At 44.0% G+C, this 21,693-nt stretch overlaps 1 protein-coding gene across 6 annotated transcripts in view; it reads left to right on the top strand.

Moving 5' to 3' along the window:
• Positions 1-21,693, top strand: part of ASAP1 (ArfGAP with SH3 domain, ankyrin repeat and PH domain 1) — a 1,537,410-nt gene that overhangs the window by 303,703 nt on the left and 1,212,014 nt on the right. For all 6 annotated transcript variants that reach the window (XM_069220757.1, XM_069220758.1, XM_069220756.1 and 3 more), the window contains one exon: positions 5,353-5,425. In XM_069220757.1, coding sequence (XP_069076858.1) covers positions 5,353-5,425 — 73 coding nt within the window. The remainder of the gene's footprint in view (positions 1-5,352; positions 5,426-21,693) is intronic.

The following is a 21,693-nucleotide window of genomic DNA, read 5'->3' as shown; positions in this document are numbered from 1 at the left end:
TCTCTATTGGAAATCGTGCCAAGAGAACCTTCGCTACAGGCCTCATTGAGTGCATTATGGATGGCGCTTACTGCTTGGTCGTCGGCCTACTTTAAAAATTCGGCTGGGAATCTGTCTTCCCCGGGTGCTTTGTGGTAAGGGAGGTTGGAAATGGCTTGCTCCACTTCCATCCTGCTAAACTTTCCTTCCAGGAGAGAGCGACCTGCAGACGAAAGGCACGGTAGAGTTGTAGTGTTGAGGAATGCTTCTATGTGGGCAGGATCTGACAGGTGTTTATAAAATGTTGTAAACTCATTCTCAGTGTCCTGGTGCCGAGTGAGTATTTTGCCGGTCGTGGATGCCGTAGCCGTTAAAGCTAGAGCGTCCTCCCTTTGTCTGAGCTGCGCCGCCAGAAGGCGGCCAGCCTTTTCCCCTTGATCATAATGTCGTCCCCGTATCCGTTGTAGTGCGTATTTGGCTTGAGACATGAAAAGCTTGTTGTGCGCCATTTGGGCACGCTCTAAAGACCGGCTCGTATCTAAAGAAGGTTGGCTGGTATATTGCCTCATGAGACGACGTATTTTGTCCTCTAGGGACGTGTGGCGAGCCTTCCTGGCGCTATTATCCAGTGCCGCGTCTCGCATCATTTGCCCCCTAATCGTCTCCTTTGCTGCTTCCCATATCACCCTCTTGGCGGCAACAGATCCAGCATTATCGTCCATGTAGGTAGACACATGGTTCTGCAGGCGGATCTTGCCATGAGGAGTTCTGTATCGGGAAACTGCAAAACGCCAGGGTGTGACAAACCTATCCCATGTCAAATTCCAGTCCCTCCCTATGATATAGTGGGTTGCTCCTATTTCGGCCAGAAGACGATTGATTTGTAAAAGGAAGTGTCTTTTGGGGCCGGTTGGCGCATATACTGAGCCCACCATATCGAACAGTCTCCCAGCCTTAATTTAGTGAATACAAAATGCCCCTCAGTATCCTCCCATATTTTGGTCATTGATATAGGCAGAGTCTTGTGAAGCAAAATTGCGACCCCACACTTCGCGAGGCCCCACCTGCCGCTTCTGGAGAACAATGGTAGCAGCTAAAGAGTACCTTACCCACACAATCCCTCCGTAGCTTACTGGATTCAGTGCTGTTCAGATGCGTCTCCTGGAGGAGAGCGATATCGGCTCTTTGGGATTGAAGGTAGGATAGTATTTTTTTCCGCCTTACAAAGTGTGTCAGGCCGTGAACATTCCAGGAAACAATTCGAAGGGGGCAGGCCGTAGGAGGTATGGGGGCGACCATAATGGTAGAGTCAAAAAAGTGGCTAGGGTAGAGGTGGGGAGGGGGGGAGGAGGCGTCATTTAGAACAGCAGGAAGGGCAGCTTGGGCCACAGAAGAAAAGAAGGGGGAGGAGGGAGTGACTTGCGTTAGTTGACCCTCAGTGATGGGAAAGCGGTGTGGAGAAAGGCAGAGGGGGGAAGGGAGAGAGGCTGGGAGTGGAGGAGGAGAGGGACGGTTAGAGAAAGAGAGGAAAAGCGAGAGATATAGGGGGTCATGGGAGGTGGGGAAGAGGAAGGCGGATAGATGGGAGGTAAGGTAGGGGTAAAAAGGAGGGGTATAGAAGGGAGATAAGAAGAGGAGTTCGGCAACAAACTCCAAGCGGCCGGGTCTGTAGGATGCGGGTCCCGACCAATGGAGCTCCCACGCTCAGCCGGATGGACCCCGACCAGGGGCAGCGACCATTCTTGGTGGTCCACAGTCTTGCAGGGCCAAACAGGCCGTATTTTACTTCCAGTTGCCTCATTTTAGGGTGAAGTGCCAAGAACCCCTTCCGGCGTTCATTAGTTTCTCTCGAGAAGTCGGCCGTTATGCAGATTTCATAGTCATTCGTTTTGAAGGGCCCGCATGCTCGGGCTACCGTCAGGAGCTGGTGGACCTGCTCGTGCCTCAGGAGACAAGCAATGATCGGGCGAGGCTTGGAGGAGCCATTGTTCCTCCTAGGGCCCAGGCGATGTGCTCTCTGGAACTCCAACGGCAGGTCAAAGACTGTTTCGGTCAGTTGTGGAAGGACAGTGCGGAGGAAGGAGAGGGTGTCTGCACCCTCAGCTTGTTCCTGAAAATCAAAGAAACGGATGTTGTCTCTCTGACTCCTGTCCTCCAAATCGATGAGTTTGCTACGGAGGAACTCAAGTTCCTGATCTTCTTCTAATACCGTGTGCATGTGGCCCTGCACAGTCGTCATTCGATGTTCTAGTCCTGTTACCCGGGACTGAAAGCCTGCTATGTCCAAGCACATTGATTTGGTCTCTGATGTTAGTGAGGTTATTGCTAGGTCCATTCCTTCAAGCCTACGGCTGACCGCCGTTACCTTCTGGAATATGCGGTCCATTGTTGTCGCCAGCCCCGTGCCAGCCATCTCCAGATCTCCGGAGACTGTACAGGTGAGTGCGTCGATTTAGTAGGTTGGAGGGACTCTGAGAAAAGTAGCTGCCGTGCAGGTTTGCTAGAATGTTAACTCGCTGACCTCCCGCCTGGCATCATTGGGTTCGATGATGGGCCGGACTCCGGGGCTATGAGTTGGATGCCCAACCCTTGCGTCTCGGCCAGGGAAGTTGGGGCAAAACAGAGTAGTCTGAAAGGAACAATCAGGGTGGGTCCTGATGCAAGGCCTCTTCTCTGAGAACTAGAGTCTCATCCGCTCCAGCTGGCTGCGTTGGGCCTCAGATCTCGGACGGTATCCCCAGATGCGGTCCCATGCAGTGAAAGACCCCTCCGAAGGCAATGCAGGAGAGGGAAGGATGTGACGGAGACAGCGGCGGGGTGGGGGTTATTCCTGAAGGTCTCTGTGCCAGACCCTCTGTATCTAGGCTCCCCTGTCACCTCTTCCCGGTACTCCCCCGTTGCGCTCCACATCAAATTGAGGCTGACCACCCTCCCGGGAGGCGGTTGGAGTTCTACCTCTCCAGTCCTGCTCAGCGCGTGTCGCACTTCTCCCAGGCCACCAAGTACTCGCAAGATCTTCCAGGGCCCCCCAGGTCTCCAGACCTTGGGGCAAAGTAACTTCTGGACTGCCTGCACACCTCATGTGCGCGCAAAACCTCATAGGCGGCCCCACCGTTTCAAACGTGTCGGTAGTGCCTCCGCTGGGTTCAAGTTCCCCGTCTGGCCCCCAAAAAAGTGTTGCAGACGAGGCGAAGTCGCAGCCGGCACGTTCCAGCAGCCGCGTCCTCCAGAGCCCCGAGACACGGAGACGGAGCCTCTTCACTTCCAGCGCCTCTCGTACCTGCAGCTGGTCTGGCGACCACGCCCCATGCTGGCTGTGGGCCACAACTCGCTGTCTCCCGGCACGCCTCCACATTGAGTTCTTCCCCTACATCAAAGGGCAATGCACCCTGGCAGCGGCCCCTCCCAGTACAGGCTCCATCGCATGGGGGAAGCTCCCGGTCCAAAAAGACGGAGATTTGCAATGCCAGGGCGCCCCCGGCCCTGGTCAGAGCCCCAAGCCTCATGGAGCTCCAGCACTAGGCGGCCATCTTCATTCGTGGCCGGACCACACCCCCATGCTGAACATTTTTGTGGTAGTCCCATTGTCCTAGTACCACCACGGGCTGGGTTATGAGTAAAAATGTTTTGTAAAAGTAATGCCCTGCAAAGCATTATGCAGCAAGTTTCCAGAGTGCAGTGAATATCCTAGTATTGGCTCTCCCGCTGTGCTATGAGAGCCTATTTATCTTTGAGGATTTCTGTTTTACGTAAAGAATTTACCAATTTCAGGTGTTTTAAGGGGAGAGCCATAAGAAATGACTCTGATTAGGTAACTGTGAACAATGTGTCCAGCGCTCCTACACCGCCAATCCAGTTCATGCTGTTGTGTCTCTTTGCAATGTGAGCGCCATGGCTGACATGCAGCACAAAGGCCAGAGACAAAAGAAAAAAATAGTTTGCCCATGCAGAAGTATATCGACAATCGTACAATAACCTATGTAACAGGGGCAGTCTTCAAGGAGTGACAAAAACAGCTTCAAAGCGGGACAAATGTACAGCATTTACCAATGATATTAAGTGATTTTTGAAAGGCAAGCCTAGGAACGAATGAAAGTGATGGGCTTGGCTAAAACCCCACAATACTTACACTAGGTCACAGTGTTTGCACGCTCGACCTCAAAACTACAATTTCCATCAGATGACCACCCACCTTGAACGCCCCAGTCTTAAGATAAAATATACAGGCTGTACATATGTTATGTTCAAAACTCCATACCGTAGTTGCAGTATACCCAACATGCTGTATAACAGTACCCTCGTAGAGTCTGTGATTCATTTTGTTGTTGACTGTCTCTCCTAGGCATGGACGAGTTGATTGTATTTTGTGTTATATAATATGTTGAATTGACATAATCAATACAAATAATAAAAAAAAACTTCTCATCCCCCCCCCCAACCTGCTTTACCAATAGAATAGTTGCTTCCTAGTGTTCGTGGGCAAAATCAACACTATTAAGAATCCATAATGAGGCGGTATGAGAGGAAAATCATGTCAGATACTTTGTATCTGAAGGATTTTTGTTATGCTGTCTTTAAGAAAAAATACATGCTTGAGATTTTAGTTGTTGATGTGAAGTGTAATTCAAAGGTTCAACAATCCTGGGTTTTTTGATTTTATAATAACTACAGGTCACCGCTTCAGAGATAAAAACAGAGGAGACTTTGGGATTAAAGTTAGAATACCCATATTTTTTTGTTTTCTCTCTATCTCTCTCTCCTTCTCTCTCTCTCTCTCTTTCCTTCCTTCCTTCCTTCCTTCCTTCCTTCCTTGAAGTGTAGTAATAGAACAAACCTAGTTTAGATGTTACATTATTGTATGTTAATCAGTACCTTGGTGACACTTGTTATTGTGTAGATAACATGAGAAAGTTAAATGAATTGACTAATTTGCTGTTTTCTCTGCAGTAAGTATTCTGGTCTTCAGTATCTTTCAGCTCATTTTGTATCTGTTATACTTTTTCATTAAAGCCTGATGTACTAACATCATGCACTTCTGTAGAATGCAGTGTGTTGTAAGCATGATTGCAATAAGTATATTTAAAATATGTTTTCTTATGATCCACACACAACATCTGTTTTTGATATACCTGCATGGTTGTTGAAATATTTCAAAATGTGTGTGAAACCAAAAACGCATTAGTAAAAAATATATATTATTATGGACATACCGTTTTGAAAGCTTAGCATAGTCTGAATTACTAGAACACCTACACCCAATTCCTCGTTTTCAGAGAGGGAGAGGTTTCATTGAATGTTTTCTTTTGAGTATCCCCCTCTTTCTATCTATGCCCAATATAGTAAGTTAAAAAGTGTTATTTTATCTCTTTGTAGGCACTGGATCAGGATAGAACTGCTTTACAGAAAGTTAAAAAATCGGTGAAAGCCATTTACAACTCTGGCCAAGGTAAGTTCTGTCTTGTCTAAGTATTATGCACCTTGTACATAGTTTCATAAGTTGGCTAACACCCAGCGTATAGATGAAAACACTTGATTTGTATTTCTTTAATTCTCCAGTATTGAGACCTTTAAAAATTCACATGCATGAATCTTCAAGTGACATTATTAACCATTTCACATCATTTTAATAAAAACCAAGCATCAGCCAATGTGTTTGCAGCTCCTGAAGCATTCTTCTCCTCTAGGGCCACCATAGCTCAGATTTCTTACCACACATCGTGCAAAGGAATTTTCCTTGAGCTCTGCATAGTTTATCATCTTCAAAGCTGATTTTCTGCCAACTTCTGACCTTTAGTTCGAGCTCAGCTGCATACACTTTTATGGTAACCTCTTTCAGGTGTTAAGCCTGATAGAAAAGAATGTCAGAGGCCTCAAAAAGTTCTTTTCAGGCTTTGTAATTTCTGTAGGAAACTCTGGGTGTATTCCGAGGAACCTCATAAGGTGTACCTCTACTGCCTTGACCCTAATCATAAACACAGGGATTGCCATTGCTGTCTTTTTGTTTCTACGATTACTTTAAAAGATAGGGTGCCCAAGCTTTTAGTTTGACTGCAAACAATGAAGGCAAAGGATTACCTATCCTCTGGAGACAAGGGTGAGGGAACATCTCCTCCTCGCAGGAAGACACACAGAGAATACCATGAGGAAGAGTAATCTTCTCAGGAGCCCTCTAAATAGTCCACAAGAGCAAGGAAAGGAAAAGAAATAGAAAAACGTATGGAAAAGAAGGACTCTTCTTTAAAATCAGGTCAGAATCTTCCACACCTTCATTGAAGGTACCCATAACTCTGACACACGAAAAGCATAAACACTCCCCTTGTTGGCGAGGCATGCACCTTTGAAACAAACGTCAAAAGTGTCTCTGTTGATGACGAAGTCAGTGACAATGACCGCAACTTTGTCATCACAAACATCCACAAGAACATTGTCGTTGATGACTGTAACAACTATGGGTCCACCACAGTTGATGACAACATCGTCGACGGGTGCACAGTCTAAGCCTGCAACATTTCCTTTAAGCATAAAATTAGACTGTCAATGGGCCTGTTGATTAAGGAAACACATTACTTTCATCATTTAGAGAGGAATACGAGCTCCTGTTCTGCCAGAGCAAGGTTTCCTCTCCCTCACACACACACTTACTGGATATAAGGAATCTGATGACAAGGGTCCTTTTGGCCCTTACTAACAGTCTTAGCGAATTTGATGTGAAGTGTCAAGACAAAGAAGATAACTAGTATATAGAATGAGAATTTTCTTTCCAAGATCAACTGAAAGCAAAATCAAAATAAATTGAGACCTTTGCAGAGCAGTACTCTTATGACCCATGTGGCAATCGGGATCAGTACCAAGAGCCGATGATGCAGATCCCAACAGCTTTAGTTAGAAACCTTTGCAGTATATCAAACTACCCCAGGATATTCCCAGAATCAGGTTATCATCCACTACCTCTACAGATGGCTGATGCTCCTCGATGCACTGCACCTCCTCATACTCCTAGTTTAGCCCATTCTTTAAGGAGCTGAGTTGAGCAATCAGAATAAGTATTATCACATTGAACAGTAGTACCTATAATTATGCACAATGATTATTGTGGTGATTAAGAAAAGGAAGAAGGTGAGATTACCCATGATCCACCAGCTAAGGCTGCAGCAGAATGGATTGACTGTGTAACACTGCTCTGAGCTCTGCCTTCTCCACCATCTGCTAGTTCCTCTCTGGATTATATTTGGGAGTTTGATGCTCTTGTGAAGAGAGCCTCCCAAGAGATTTGACTTTCCTAGCCCAGTAGAGCAAGCAGACCACAGTTATACGATTTTCAGAAGCCTTCACATAAATCTGTCAAGTCCATATCCTTAATATACAACACTTGGTTGATATAGTTGCACCACACCTGGATATACAAGACAGCAGAAAAATGTTCAGCCTGCCTTATCCGGCACTCTTGTCCAAACTCCATGGTCTTGCAGGCTGCCCAGAAGTGATTAGGAAACCTTTCCAAACATTGGTCCACTCCACTTGGCAAGGAGCTTATCTAGAGTTCTTATAAGAAGACGAAAAAGAAAGCTTGAACAATTTTAAAGGAGGGCGAAAGAACATCTGTTTAAATCGTAGGTATAGCCATGGTTATTGCATCTAGTAGCTTTTGACAACTTGCTGGTTCAGCCGTTTTGAGAAGGTAAGGATCTCTCATGGCAACATCCTTTCAACAAGAAGTTTAGGCAAAAATATTGAACATGCCCTATGATGGAAAGGCCTTATTTTAAACATGTAGACAATGCACTCTGATATGGAGACGCAAGGTTTTTAGGGGTTTTGCAAAAGCACCACCACTACCTATCACTTTGTAATGCTTGATGAAAGGGGTCAGTTCTCTAAAAGAGGAAACTTTCAAACGTACAACTATCAACCTTACCCACAGTCTGAGCAAGGTTATCACCAGCAATACTCCCAACGACAGTACAGACCACCACTACCAGCTGCAGCCTACTCAAAGCAGTTTGCACTTAACAGCTCCAACAAGGGACAGGACTCATTCAGTGTACATCTTTCAGGTGCTCTGTAAACCCTGCCCCCAACAACAGGTGGACAACTGGAAATCTATTATCACAAATTAATGTGTGCTACCTCTAATTCAACATGGCCACACCATAGAATTTGTTCAGAAACCTCCTTGAAATCCACTTCACAGAGGTCACATTAACATCTTTGCCTGTTAAAATTGGAGTTTATTTTGCTCTACAGAAGGAAGTTAGAGAGGAAGTACGTTGTGCACATCGGAACACAATTCTATTCCAGTTTCTTTCATATCACGAAAGTCAGGACAATTGAGGTTAATTGCGACAGCTAAACAAATTCCTGAAAAAAAAGTCATTTCTACTGGTTATGCTGCAGGAAATCCTCCAATTGCTAAAAGAGACTTCATGACATCAATAGATCTCTAGGATGCCTACTTCCATATCCTCAACGATCCAAACATCGAAAATATGGTTTGAGGTGTTCTGTTGCACTTACCAATTTAAGGTTCTTCCCTTTCGTCTCCAATCCGCTCCACTAATAGTAACCAAGTGCATCTACCCAGTCATGACGTATCTGAGAAGGAACCGAAATCAGATCATCCCATACCTGTACGATTGCCTCATGCTACCTTGTATCATACTGCAGAAAAATCCATAAAGGCTGTCTTCATGTTGTCATAGATCTAGGCCTGACACTAAACAGAGAAATCAACCCAGCAGAACGTTAACCTTTCTAGCAGTAGTTTTTGGACACAATCTCATGCAAGGCTTTCTGTACAAAAGAACCCATGCTGCGAGTAACTCATTTATGTTTCCCTATCTAAAAAAAAAACTGTCTTTCAGTTCAAATTTCCAAATTATTCCTGGGGATGATGTCTTCCTCCACTCCCTAATTTCTTCCTGCTTTCTATTTATGAGGCCCTTTCAGAAGGAGATAGGCAATGGACTCCAAGCCAAGGGATTTTTCAGATATATTCAGATTACTCCCACAGTGAAGTCTGCCTTTGGTTTGGCAGCACTACATGCCACAAACAGATGCCTACAGAGTAAGTAACATTTTCCATGTTAGTGTTAACATCCCTAATCTCACTACTTTAATTTGTGTTGATCGCCGATGCATCCCTAGAGGGATGGGGGCCTTGAAGTGACTGGAAATGGTTGTCTCAAGGGACACAGAGGCATAACAATCTCCTAGAGCTAGGGGCAGTTGCCCTAGGATTCTTCAGTCCTTTATTCCAAGAATAAAACACTCATCTCTGCTAGTCCATGTGGGCAACATGACTATGATGTACTATCTGAATAAACAAGGAGAGATTAAGTTGTTCCTGTTGTCAATGGATGCCTAAAGGGTAGGTAAATAGATTCTTCAACACCAGATTACTTCAAAGGTGGAACATGCTCCTAGAATGGGCAAACAATGGGTAGACACTCTCAGCAGAATATCAAGAGTTCCAGGAGTGGGAATTAGATCAACAATCGCTATTGAACATATATATTTTTTTAAATGGGGAACTCCAGCCCTAGACTATTCACAACAGATCTCAATTGCGAGTGTCACTTCGGTGCCAGCAGATGCCCACAGGTAGAATAATAGGGGAATTCCTTCCAGCTAGTCTAAGCAGGAATATTTACATATCCATTTTCCCGTTCCTCTAGTTCTCAGATTTCTGAAAAAACCCAAAGAGAACCATGTTGTATTAACCTTGTGGCACCAGCAAGGCCAAAGTCGCAGACCCACTGCTAGTGGAACAGAAGCATATCCCATTCAGGCCAGTGTCAACTTTTAACAATGAACAAAGGTCAGGTTGTTCATCCAACTCTGGAGCCCCTCCATATATCGGACTTCTCTTGCTCCACCAGGCCAAATCTTATCATACCTGTTCAGGTCTTTCTCATAATTCAGTCCAAGTCCGCTGAGCGACGATTTGCTGCTTCAGGAGATCATCAGGACAATTGTCGCTCTGGTCTAGTAGACTGGTAAAGGAGTTCCTTGAAGATCTTTTCTGAACTTATTCCCTGTTTCATAAGATTCTTGTTTCTTGGCAGTAAATATGGTTCTCTCCCAGCCCTTTGTTCACACATGCACGCAAGAGTAATACTGGAATGTAACAGCTTTCTTTTTCTTCATTGGCCCCAAGACTTAAATGACTTGACGGCAGGGGATCTTTCTGTCTTGGTTTTAACGAAAATAGCATCAACAAATACATTCACTAATTTAGACTATCCACCATGTTTGAGGAACAGGTTAGTGAGAATTCCAGCATCCCTTTGGAAGAATGGAGCCTGGGGGGCAAGGGAAATCCTAAGCAGAATAAAAACCTGGCTTCAAAGGATGGTGAATCAATTCCTGTGAAATAGCCTGGTGATAAAGAAACCGGCATAGACAATGTGTCTGGTCCCATTCCTGACCTGTTGCAAACCAAACTTGACAGAATGCTGATGGCAATATATGACTTTAGGGAGGCACTGAAGCTAAAATAGACTCAATGGAGGTATTCTTTGTGTAGACTAACGCAAATTGACTGATAGTGACAGGAATACAGAAGAAACTGCAAGATAACTTAAGCCGGATTGCTACCTTACAACACCAAATCACTGAACTTACTGGTGGTCATGGCAGGAAAAGTGTCAGTTACAGATATGGTTCAAAATTTGGAAAATTGGCTTTGGACAGAATTAGCACCTCGGGGTCTCACCACTTTCTTTGCATTGGAAAAGGCGCACAGATTTCCTTCAAGGTAACTCACCCCAAGGCAGCCCCTCCCGGTCTGAAGCTGCCAGGCTCATGGACTTTAAAGAGCGTGATACTGTCCTGGAGAAGACATACTCTGCAGGGCCTCTGAGAGTGGAGAATAGTTTGGTGCTCCTGTTTCCAGAATATACCGCTTATACTGTCCAGCTCACTTCAGTTAAGGAAGCAGTGAATTAAGTTAACTTGCAGTACTCTATACTTTTTCTGGCCAAACTGAAAATCAGGATTGATGGAAAATTCTTGTTTTTTTATGGAAACTACTGAAGCTTGGGATTGATTAGAACAGTACAAAGCTATCTGGACTCATTATACTTAGACGAGATCCTTCCTGTAGAAATAGAAGATACAAAATAAGAAACAAGTTCCCTGGAAATGTGAAGTACCCTAATAGATCTCCAACAGAAAAGAAGAAAGCAGCCACAGTGTTGGCAATGTCAACAGTTGGACTCCCTAAAGTCTCAGACATTGAGTGTAGTGGAAGGTCAAGTGGGCAAGCCTCTGTATCAAAGGCCCCAGGGGACGAACATGAGGACCTGCCACAGCTTACTCCGTGTTTGGCTAATAACGTTTAATTCTGAGACTGGATTTTGATGGCTTCTATGGTGAATGCAGGGGGTAAGGGGCGTTAGCTCCTTTGTTGGTTTTCTCATGTGGGTTGTAGGGATCTCTGGGATGTGTTCCATCACCAGATGTGTACTGGGTTGATTGAAGTAAGGAATGGGGGTTCCTGGAAGCTGTTATGTCCGGTATGGAGCTTGAGATCGAATGGGCATAATGTATGAAATTACTCTACTCCCATCCCTTGGCTCGAGGAACTACGGCTAAATCTCCGATAAATACCATATAGTTAAAGGAACACGGCAGAGATGCCCTGTCTCCACTCTTATTCTCCACTGCAACAGAGCCTTCTATGGCGGTTGCTAGATTTTAAGGATGGGACAGGGGCTTCTCATTGTGACATTGTCCATATAATCTTAATCTGTGCAGGTGATTTTTTGCTATATATATGGAATGCTTTGACAGGTCTGCAGCCAACATTATAGCTCTTGTTGGACTTCAGGAATGTCTCTGGGCTTAATAACAACTTATCTAACACCTGTTTCTTCTCGTTTTGTTCTGGACAACATAGAGTCTCCCTTGAACAACTTTGGGGTTCAGTAGGTTCTATATCCCTTTAAATATGTAGGAGTAAATATTTACCATGATGCCTTGCATCTCTGAGATGGCAAATTAGGAACAGTGCCTTTGGACAGATTTGAATGATGAAGAATGGTAACAAATGCTGTTGTATGTTGTACATACACAGTCTCCAGAAATACTGAGCTTACGCTTGTACAGTTCAGTTATTTGCACAAGACATTTATCCCTCGCTCGAATGAGTGAAATATATATATATATATATAAAAATGTGTTCATTTAATTTCATTAAAGGGGAAACAATAACGGTAGTTGAATGTAAATAAGACAGCATCAGCGATGGGATTAATCAAGCAGCAGCACGGGGTTAACAAGGTGTATTCGGTGGCAGAGATTGCCTACCGCCCATATGATTAAAGTGGGTGGTGTCTCAACTGCATCCCCTCACTACTCTGCAGTGCAGCCTTGTGCAGCAGCAAGGGACCCCCTGAGGTTGAGGGGAAGGCATGGATCAACAGATACTTGCGTAAAGGATCCCAAATGTCTCGAAGCCTGAAAGTGGGCAGCAAAAGTTTGGCATACAATTTTGGGGGCAAACCCAGGGCCTGTCCAATCATAGACGTAGGTCTGTTGTAGCTTACCTATTCTTTATCATCCACAGACCTAGTGGTATCCTCCGTTATTTGCCTGATCTGGAAGCTTGATTTATACAATGGATGTAGTACCTTGGATTAATATTTGTTAGCAGCAACTAATATACTTGTGTTGGATCATTACCCCTAGATCCTCCTCACAACATTGGTCTTCAGTACCTTCATTGTGCCCCTTCGCCTATGTGCAATACTTACCTTGCTAGGGAGCTAAGCTTGTCTACAGAGGTTTGTAGAAGTATGAGAGGATTCTTTCTTGAAAGTATAGATACACAATCTATTTTATGAACACTATGGAAGGCTATAATGTGGCCATACACGATTCGGGCTATTGGTATTGATTCAGTGGAATGATTTTTACTATATATACACTGTTGGTGCATGCATCTCACATGGTGGCGGACTCTATTTGACTTTGTTTGGAGCTCTTCTTCTCTGTGATTCCACATCCTAATATAAGTAGATATCAGCTTTAGGCCTCACAAGCCCTATTTGTATATATATGAGTAATGTTTGTTTGTCTCTAGAATATCACAGATCAGTTGCTTAAAGTAGGAAGGAATGGCAATCTACAATACATATAAGCATTGTCCCCCTTGAAGAGTTTGGAAATTGGAGTTGGCCTGATGAAGGTGGTTCCATAACGCCAATGATACCGAAACGCATGTCGGCATACTCAAGCTTCTTTCAGTTATTTATATTGATCACTGGGAAAATATTTTGTCTGCACATGATTAGAAAGCCAAGGACTAACAACTGATTGTTGAGGCCATTTGATCCCTTTATTTAAGCATAATAACTATATTGAGACCTTTGAGGGAATATATAAGAGGGCAATATGGCTAGGGCGTTGACTTTGGGTATGTTTGTATAATTAATTTTAATGGATCTGTTTGTATGGTATGGAATGACTGGGTTTGAATGTTATTTTTATAGTGACGGATCAGCATGTATCTATTTTAGAGAGGGGTTGGTGTTAACGCTTGTGGACAGTACCCATTTATTGTTTTTCCGTTTCCTCTATATGGATCTATAAAATTGTTGATATTTATAGAATATAAAATGCAAATTATGTTTACTTGGAATAAAACAAAGGCGATTATATCTTGAAATAAGAATGATACATACGGGCTCCAGAGGCATTTTATGAGGTTATAGGAAAGTCATTTATCCAATTGTATATGGATTTTAAATAGAGTAGCTCATGGGTAATTGATTAGTCTACCTTTCCCTAAAGCGGCTACCATAGTTTCACAGGGCCTTCAGCTTTGAGCGCCTGTAGTCATTGTACATCATCAAAAACTGAATTTTTCCAAATGGTCTTGAGCTGCCCTCTAGTAGATGTCTTTTTGGGAAGCTGGTGCGGCTCTTAGGAGGCACATCACCCACAAATTTCAGTATAAACTGGAGGCCTATTTCTTAGGCCTATTCCCTAGACCAAAGCCCAGAATGGTGGATAATAGTTTCCTTAATTTGGCCCAGGGGGTCCCACATGCATCAAATGGAGACTGGGTGCGGAACATTGGACAAGAGTGGAGGGGAGGAATCTTTGAGAAGGGAAAGAAGCACTTGGAATGCAGAAACATCAAAAAACTGGTTAATGGAGAGATATTATTCAAGCTTTTATGGAGTATAATGCTCCCTAAGTGGTATATATAGGAACTCGATTTATGTATCATGTACTCTGCTGCAGATATTTAATGAGTCATGGCATTGTGATGTGCCCACTAAGGGGGGGGGGGGATGTTTGTAGCCTAATTTAATATGGCAGATCAGCCCATTCTGATTGCTTCCTCACCCTTTACTGCATGATTCCACTTGTCTGAAGTTGGATGGATCCTATTGTTGTATTTTCTTAGGAACCTCATTTCTTCCAGTGTAATGATCACTAATTTCTGGTAACAGACCAGTTGAATGATACCGCACATAATGGGTTTATTGATATATTTGTTGTATAACATAAAAATAACTAAAAAGGGGTTTAAAAAGATTCAGAATATCAGCAAAATTGAAATCCATGAACCATTGGAAAACTGCAGGGGCATTGTACTGCTCAAAGGTCATTACCTAATCCTCAATGTTCAAAAGGGATCCAGAAAACTGTCTTCCACTTGCCATCCTCTTTTAAGTGCAGATGGGGGATAGATTCGATGGAAATTGAACTTGGTAAAAATTGTTGCACACTGCATGCTTTCCAAGATATATTTTATCAAGGGCAAAGCTTAGTGATAGTTAATAGTTACCTTGTAGAGCTCTTGATAATTGATACAAGGTCTTAGGCCCGGAGCCGTCTCAGATAAAATATGGAGGATCTAACTGAGACAAATATATTTTAAATCCATTTTGGAGGTTTTCATAGAGGCATTCCTTTGCAGGTTTTTGCTCCTTTTCAGATAGGGAATACATTCTCCTACGAAGAATTACTCCTCAAGGCTCTGTTGGTTTAGAGCAGTGGAATTCTTACTGAGGAGATAGAGTTAGAACTGCAGGTTTCTCAAAAGCTTTAGCACACTTTTGATCATGTAGGTTTCTCAAAAGCTTTAGCACACTTTTGATCATGAATAGGTACGGAGATCAGGTTGTCAATTGTTAGAGAAGGAACCTTATTGTTATCTTCAGAGGGTGTTCAGTAATTGCTGTCCCTCATGTCACAGAAGTCATGATTATGTGACAAAAACCTTCTGATTACCAAAGTACCAATGGTTTTTAAAAGGATGCCATGGGAAGCCATTTTAATTATGCATTCGTTTAAACTAGTGTCAGAAACCCTGGTGGTATCACTCATAAATCAAATGTTTGCAAGATTTAATTGTTATATTATAATTTAGGCATAAAAACTAACAGAATGCATCAAAACAATATTTAATTTCTAATGATTTAAATGTGTGTAAAAATAGAAAAATGCAGTTTTCATTATATCAATTGAAATGTATCAGTCTTTTAGTTAAAATGAGTTTAACAAGCATATTATGGAAGCATTATTAAAGTTGAATGTATAGGTTTGCATATTAAAATTATGTTTAAGACTTATTAATTAAACATATTAGTTTAATTAATTTGCATTAGTCTAAGTGAGTCCTATTAGTCTTATATTTCGTGACTGTGCAGGAAATGTTCATTCATTTTCATAACGTGAAGCTTTCTTTCAGACTTAGTTTCCATGAGAAGACTAGCTTTGGTAATAGACCCTTATTGTTTAAACATAGAGAGAAGTGTAATAGGGTGCTTGAGTTAGGAACATCCTGAGCAATGGACTAACAAAGTATACAAACATTTCAATCCTGTGTGGAGCTACATGGATGCAGGAGGTTCCAAATACAGACCTGGCAATAGATCTTGATGTTGCAACCTGGAGTATTGAAATAGATTTCTATTGGATGATGCCCCCTCAACGTTATATGGATTGTCTTTCAGAGTGAATCAGTTTGGTTTATGAGCTTTAATATATCTGTGATCAGTTGGTCTTTGGCCAGATTTCCAGATGTCCTTTAACAAGAACCCTTGCTGATTAAAAAAAAATCCTTGACTGCTGAGCCCCTTGCTGAGGTATCTTCCTCTCTCCTATGCCTCTTTGAGCTACCCCACTGAGACTTAGAGATTTTTTCCCTAACCCTGCACAAGATTCTTGATCGAGTTTTGAGATGCAGACGCTTTATCTTTTGCCCACCTTAAATAGTACCTTGTTGCCAGAGAGTTCCTTTTTCCAAATACTTTTGGCTCTGTTTGTCTTTTGTCTGTATGTGTTCTGCCCCACACATTAATCCTTAATTTGGGTATGGTAGGAGTTTCTCTTGCTCAGCTGAAAACTATAAGTTTGATTTGAAACTTACTGATACTTGCTAAGCCTGAGCAATGTGTGATTTCTAGATCACAATTTATTTGTTAATGTTTTGCACTTTTTCTTATTGAATGGTTAATTTTATTATTGTTAGTCCGCTAGTATCTATTTAATTTCCTTTGGCAACCCTGGGTGATTCTGTATCTTCATAATTTTGTCTTGAGAGTTGCCTACATGACTTTGAGCTTGAGTTTGTAATAAATCCCTTAACATTTTTCATGAATAGAGTTTTCCCTGAATGGCCAAATGGGTCGTACTATTTAACTTAATTGGTTTGTATTGAAATTGAGTTGTATGGCTCTGCCACGCCCTGTCGCAGGGTCCAAAGGTCCATCAGCCTGATGAGCATTGATTCCTGGGAAGGATGAAAATGCTCCAGCACTGGTTTTTACCCCTTTTTGAGATAGGGAATATATTCTCCTGTGAAGACATACTGCTCAAGGGTCTGTTGGTTTAGCACAGTGAAATTCTCACTGAGGTGATAGATTAAAAACTGTAGGTTTCTCAAAGGCGCTAGCACACTTTTGATCATGAATGAGAATAGAGGTCAGGTCGGCAATTGTCAGAAAAGGAACTTTATAGTTATCTTCAGAGGGTGTCCAGTAATTGTTGGTAGAAAAAAAAACAGCCTTTGACACAGACAATGCATGAATAACTCCATGTTCGATGGCATCTGTCGCTGTAGATACGCATGTTTTGCAATAGCTCGCCATCTGGTGTTGGGCCGGAGTGTTACAAGTTGTTTTTCTTCGAAGAAGTCTTTCGAGTCACGGGACCGAGTGACTCCTCCTTTTGTCTCCATTGCGCATGGGCGTGGACTCCATCTTCGATTGTTTTTTTTCCGCCATCGGGTTCGGACGTGTTCCTGTCGCTCCGAGTTTCGGAACGGAAAATTAGCTAATTTCGGAAGATTTTCGTCAGTATTGTTGCGTTCGGGATCGGCGTACTTAGATTCCACACCGCATCGAAGATCGAAGAGCTCCGGTGCCCTTCGGGGTAGTTTTTCGATCCCCCGTCGGGTCCTGGTCGGCCCGACCGCGTGCTGAAGAACGCCGATGGAACGGACTCCGTTCCGTTTCTGCCCCAAATGCCACAATAAATACCCCTATACAGACCAACACTTGGTCTGTAACCTGTGCCTGTCACCTGAGCACAGTGAAGACACCTGTGAGGCCTGTCGTGCGTTCCGGTCCCGAAAGACACTCCGAGACCGTCGAGCCAGAAGACTTCAGATGCCGTCCGCGCCGACAGCCCACCGAGAGTTCGAGGAGCAGGAAGAGGAAGGTACCTTCTCGATCCAAGAATCGGACTCCGAAGGATTCGACGATACACAAACCGTGAGTAAAACGTCGAAAACCACACAGAGAAAGATTTACAAGGCCCAGGGGACGCCACTGCCATCCGGCCATGGCTCCACCCATAAATTCGGTGACCGACCGTCGGCACCGAAAAAGGCCCAAACAGTGCCGAGGTCGTCCGACTCCGGTCGAGACACCGGCACGCAGCCTTCTCGGGACCGAGAAAGTGCTGGAGACAAGCCTCGACACCGAGATGCCGGTGTGGACACGGCTCGACGCCGAGACAGCGGCACCGAAGAAGATCGACGCCGAGAGGTTTCGGCCCCGAAAAAGAAAAAAGTCACCTCGGAGCCGAAAAAACACGCAGACAGGGTTTCGATGCCGAAACAAACTGCAAGCGACCCAGCTTCAGGCTCTTATACAGAAGAGCACTCGCTAACCTCCCAAATGCAAAAGCATAGGTTTGAGGAAGAGCTACAAGCAACGGATGTGGACCATACGCAAAAGCGTATCTTCATACAGCAGGGGACAGGAAAAATAAGCACCCTTCCCCCCATTAGGAGAAAGAGAAGGTTGGAGTTCCAGACTGAACAGACACCACAACCAAAAGTGGTGAAAAGAGTTACCCCACCACCCTCTCCTCCGCCCGTGATTAACGTCTCACCAGCACGAACTCCATCACACTCCCCAGCTCACACCACCATAAGCCAGGGTGACCAAGATCAAAACGCATGGGACCTATACGACGCCCCAGTGTCAGATAACAGTCCGGAGGCATACCCTACGAAGCCATCTCCACCAGAAGACAGCACCGCGTATTCTCAAGTGGTGGCTAGAGCAGCACAATTTCACAACGTAAGCCTCCACTCAGAACAGGTCGAGGATGATTTTTTATTCAACACACTCTCCTCCACCCACAGCTCATACCAAAGCCTGCCTATGCTCCCTGGTATGCTCCGGCACGCGAAAGAAATCTTTAAGGAGCCGGTCAAAAGTAGGGCAATCACACCAAGGGTGGAAAAAAAGTATAAGGCGCCTCCTACAGACCCGGTTTTCATCACTACACAGCTGCCACCAGACTCTGTCGTTGTAGGAGCAGCTAGGAAAAGGGCCAACTCTCACACATCTGGAGATGCACCACCCCCAGATAAAGAAAGCCGCAAGTTCGATGCAGCTGGTAAAAGAGTCGCAGCACAAGCTGCAAACCAGTGGCGCATCGCGAACTCCCAGGCACTACTTGCGCGCTATGACAGAGCCCACTGGGACGAGATGCAACATCTCATTGAACATCTGCCCAAGGACTTACAAAATAGGGCAAAACAAGTGGTTGAGGAGGGACAGACCATTTCCAACAACCAGATCCGCTCCTCCATGGACGCTGCAGATACAGCTGCACGGACAATTAATACATCTGTAACTATCAGAAGGCATGCATGGCTCCGAATGTCTGGATTTAAACCAGAGATTCAACAAGCAGTTCTCAATATGCCTTTTAATGAAAAAGAACTGTTTGGTCCAGAAGTGGACACAGCGATTGAGAAACTCAAAAAAGATACGGACACTGCCAAAGCCATGGGCGCACTCTACTCCCCGCAGAGCAGAGGGAATTACAGCACATTCCGTAAAACGCCCTTTCGAGGGGGGTTTCGGGGTCAGAGCACACAAGCCAGCACCTCACAAGCAACACCGTCCAGTTACCAGGGACAGTATAGAGGAGGTTTTCGGGGACAATATAGAGGAGGGCAATTCCCTAGAAATAGAGGAAGATTTCAGAGCCCCAAAACCCCTACTACTAAACAGTGACTCACATGTCACTCACCCCCTCCACACAACACCAGTGGGGGGAAGAATAAGTCATTATTACAAAGCATGGGAGGAAATCACTACAGACACTTGGGTTCTAGCAATTATCCAACATGGTTATTGCATAGAATTTCTACAATTCCCTCCAAACATACCACCAAAAGCACAAAATTTAACAACACACCATTCCAATCTCCTGGAGATAGAAGTGCAGGCACTATTGCAAAAGAATGCAATCGAATTAGTGCCAAACACACAAATAAACACAGGAGTTTACTCACTGTACTTTCTGATACCAAAGAAGGACAAAACGCTGAGACCAATCCTAGACCTCAGAGTAGTGAACACTTTCATCAAATCAGACCACTTTCACATGATCACACTACAAGAAGTATTGCCATTGCTAAAACTACACGACTACATGGCAACTTTAGACCTCAAGGATGCTTATTTCCATATACCAATACACCCATCGCACAGGAAATACCTAAGGTTTGTATTCAAAGGAATACATTACCAATTCAAGGTACTGCCTTTCGGATTAACAACCGCACCAAGAGTCTTTACCAAATGCCTAGCGGTAGTCGCTGCACACATAAGAAGGCAGCAAATACATGTGTTCCCATATCTAGACGACTGGCTAATCAAGGCCCATTCGTTAATAGAGTGCTCAAATCACACAAATCATATCATACAAACCCTCTTCAAACTAGGGTTCACCGTCAATTTCACAAAATCCAAAATTCTGCAGCGCAAGGTACAACAATACCTGGGAGCCATAATAGACACATCAAAAGGAGTAGCCACTCCAAGTCCACAAAGAATTCGAAATTTCAACACCATCATACAACGCATGTATCCAACACAAAGGATACACGCAAAGAGGGTACTACAACTCCTAGGCATGATGTCTTCATGCATAGCCATTGTCCCAAACGCAAGACTGCACATGAGGCCCTTACAACAGTGCCTAGCATCACAATGGTCACAAGCACAGGGTCACCTTCTAGATCTGGTGTTAATAGACCGCCAAACTTACCTCTCGCTTCTGTGGTGGAACAACATAAATTTAAACAAAGGGCGGCCTTTCCAAGACCCAGTGCCACAATACGTAATAACAACAGATGCTTCCATGACAGGGTGGGGAGCACACCTCGATCAACACAGCATACAAGGACAATGGAACGTACATCAAACAAAACTGCATATAAATCACCTAGAACTTCTAGCAGTTTTTCAAGCACTAAAAGCTTTCCAACCAATAATAGTTCACAAATACATTCTCGTCAAAACAGACAACATGACAACAATGTATTATCTAAACAAGCAGGGGGGGACGCACTCCACGCAGTTAAGCCTGCTAGCACAAAAGATTTGGCGTTGGGCAATTCACAACCAAATTCGCCTAATAGCACAATTTATACCAGGGATCCAAAATCAACTCGCAGACAATCTCTCTCGAGATCACCAACAGGTCCACGAATGGGAAATTCACCCCCAAATTCTGAACACTTATTTCAAACTCTGGGGAACACCTCAGATAGACTTGTTTGCGACAAGGGAGAACGCAAAATGCCAAAACTTCGCATCCAGATACCCACACAAACAATCCCAAGGCAATGCCCTATGGATGAACTGGTCAGGGATATTTGCTTACGCTTTTCCTCCTCTCCCTCTCCTTCCTTACCTGGTAAACAAACTCAGTCAAAACAAACTCAAACTCATATTGATAGCACCAACTTGGGCAAGGCAACCCTGGTACACAACGCTGCTAGACCTATCAGTAGTACCCTGCATCAAATTGCCCAACAGGCCAGATCTGTTGACACAGCACAACCAAAAGATCAGACACCCAGATCCAGCATCGCTGAATCTAGCAATCTGGCTCCTGAAATCCTAGAATTCGGGCACTTACAACTTACCCAAGAATGTATGGAAGTCATAAAACAAGCCAGAAGGCCATCCACCAGGCACTGCTATGCAAGTAAATGGAAGAGGTTTGTTTGCTACTGCCATATTAATCAAATACAACCATTACACACAACTCCAGAACATGTAGTGGGTTACTTGCTTCACTTACAAAAATCTAACCTGGCTTTCTCTTCCATTAAAATACACCTTGCAGCAATATCTGCATACCTGCAGACTACCTATTCAACTTCCCTATATAAGATACCAGTCATTAAAGCATTCATGGAGGGCCTTAGGAGAATTATAC

This window comes from Pleurodeles waltl, chromosome 2_2 (assembly GCF_031143425.1).
Source record: "Pleurodeles waltl isolate 20211129_DDA chromosome 2_2, aPleWal1.hap1.20221129, whole genome shotgun sequence".
NCBI lineage: Eukaryota > Metazoa > Chordata > Amphibia > Caudata > Salamandridae > Pleurodeles > Pleurodeles waltl.
Note: the sequence above shows the minus strand (reverse complement) of the source record. Positions and strands in the feature narration are given on the sequence as shown.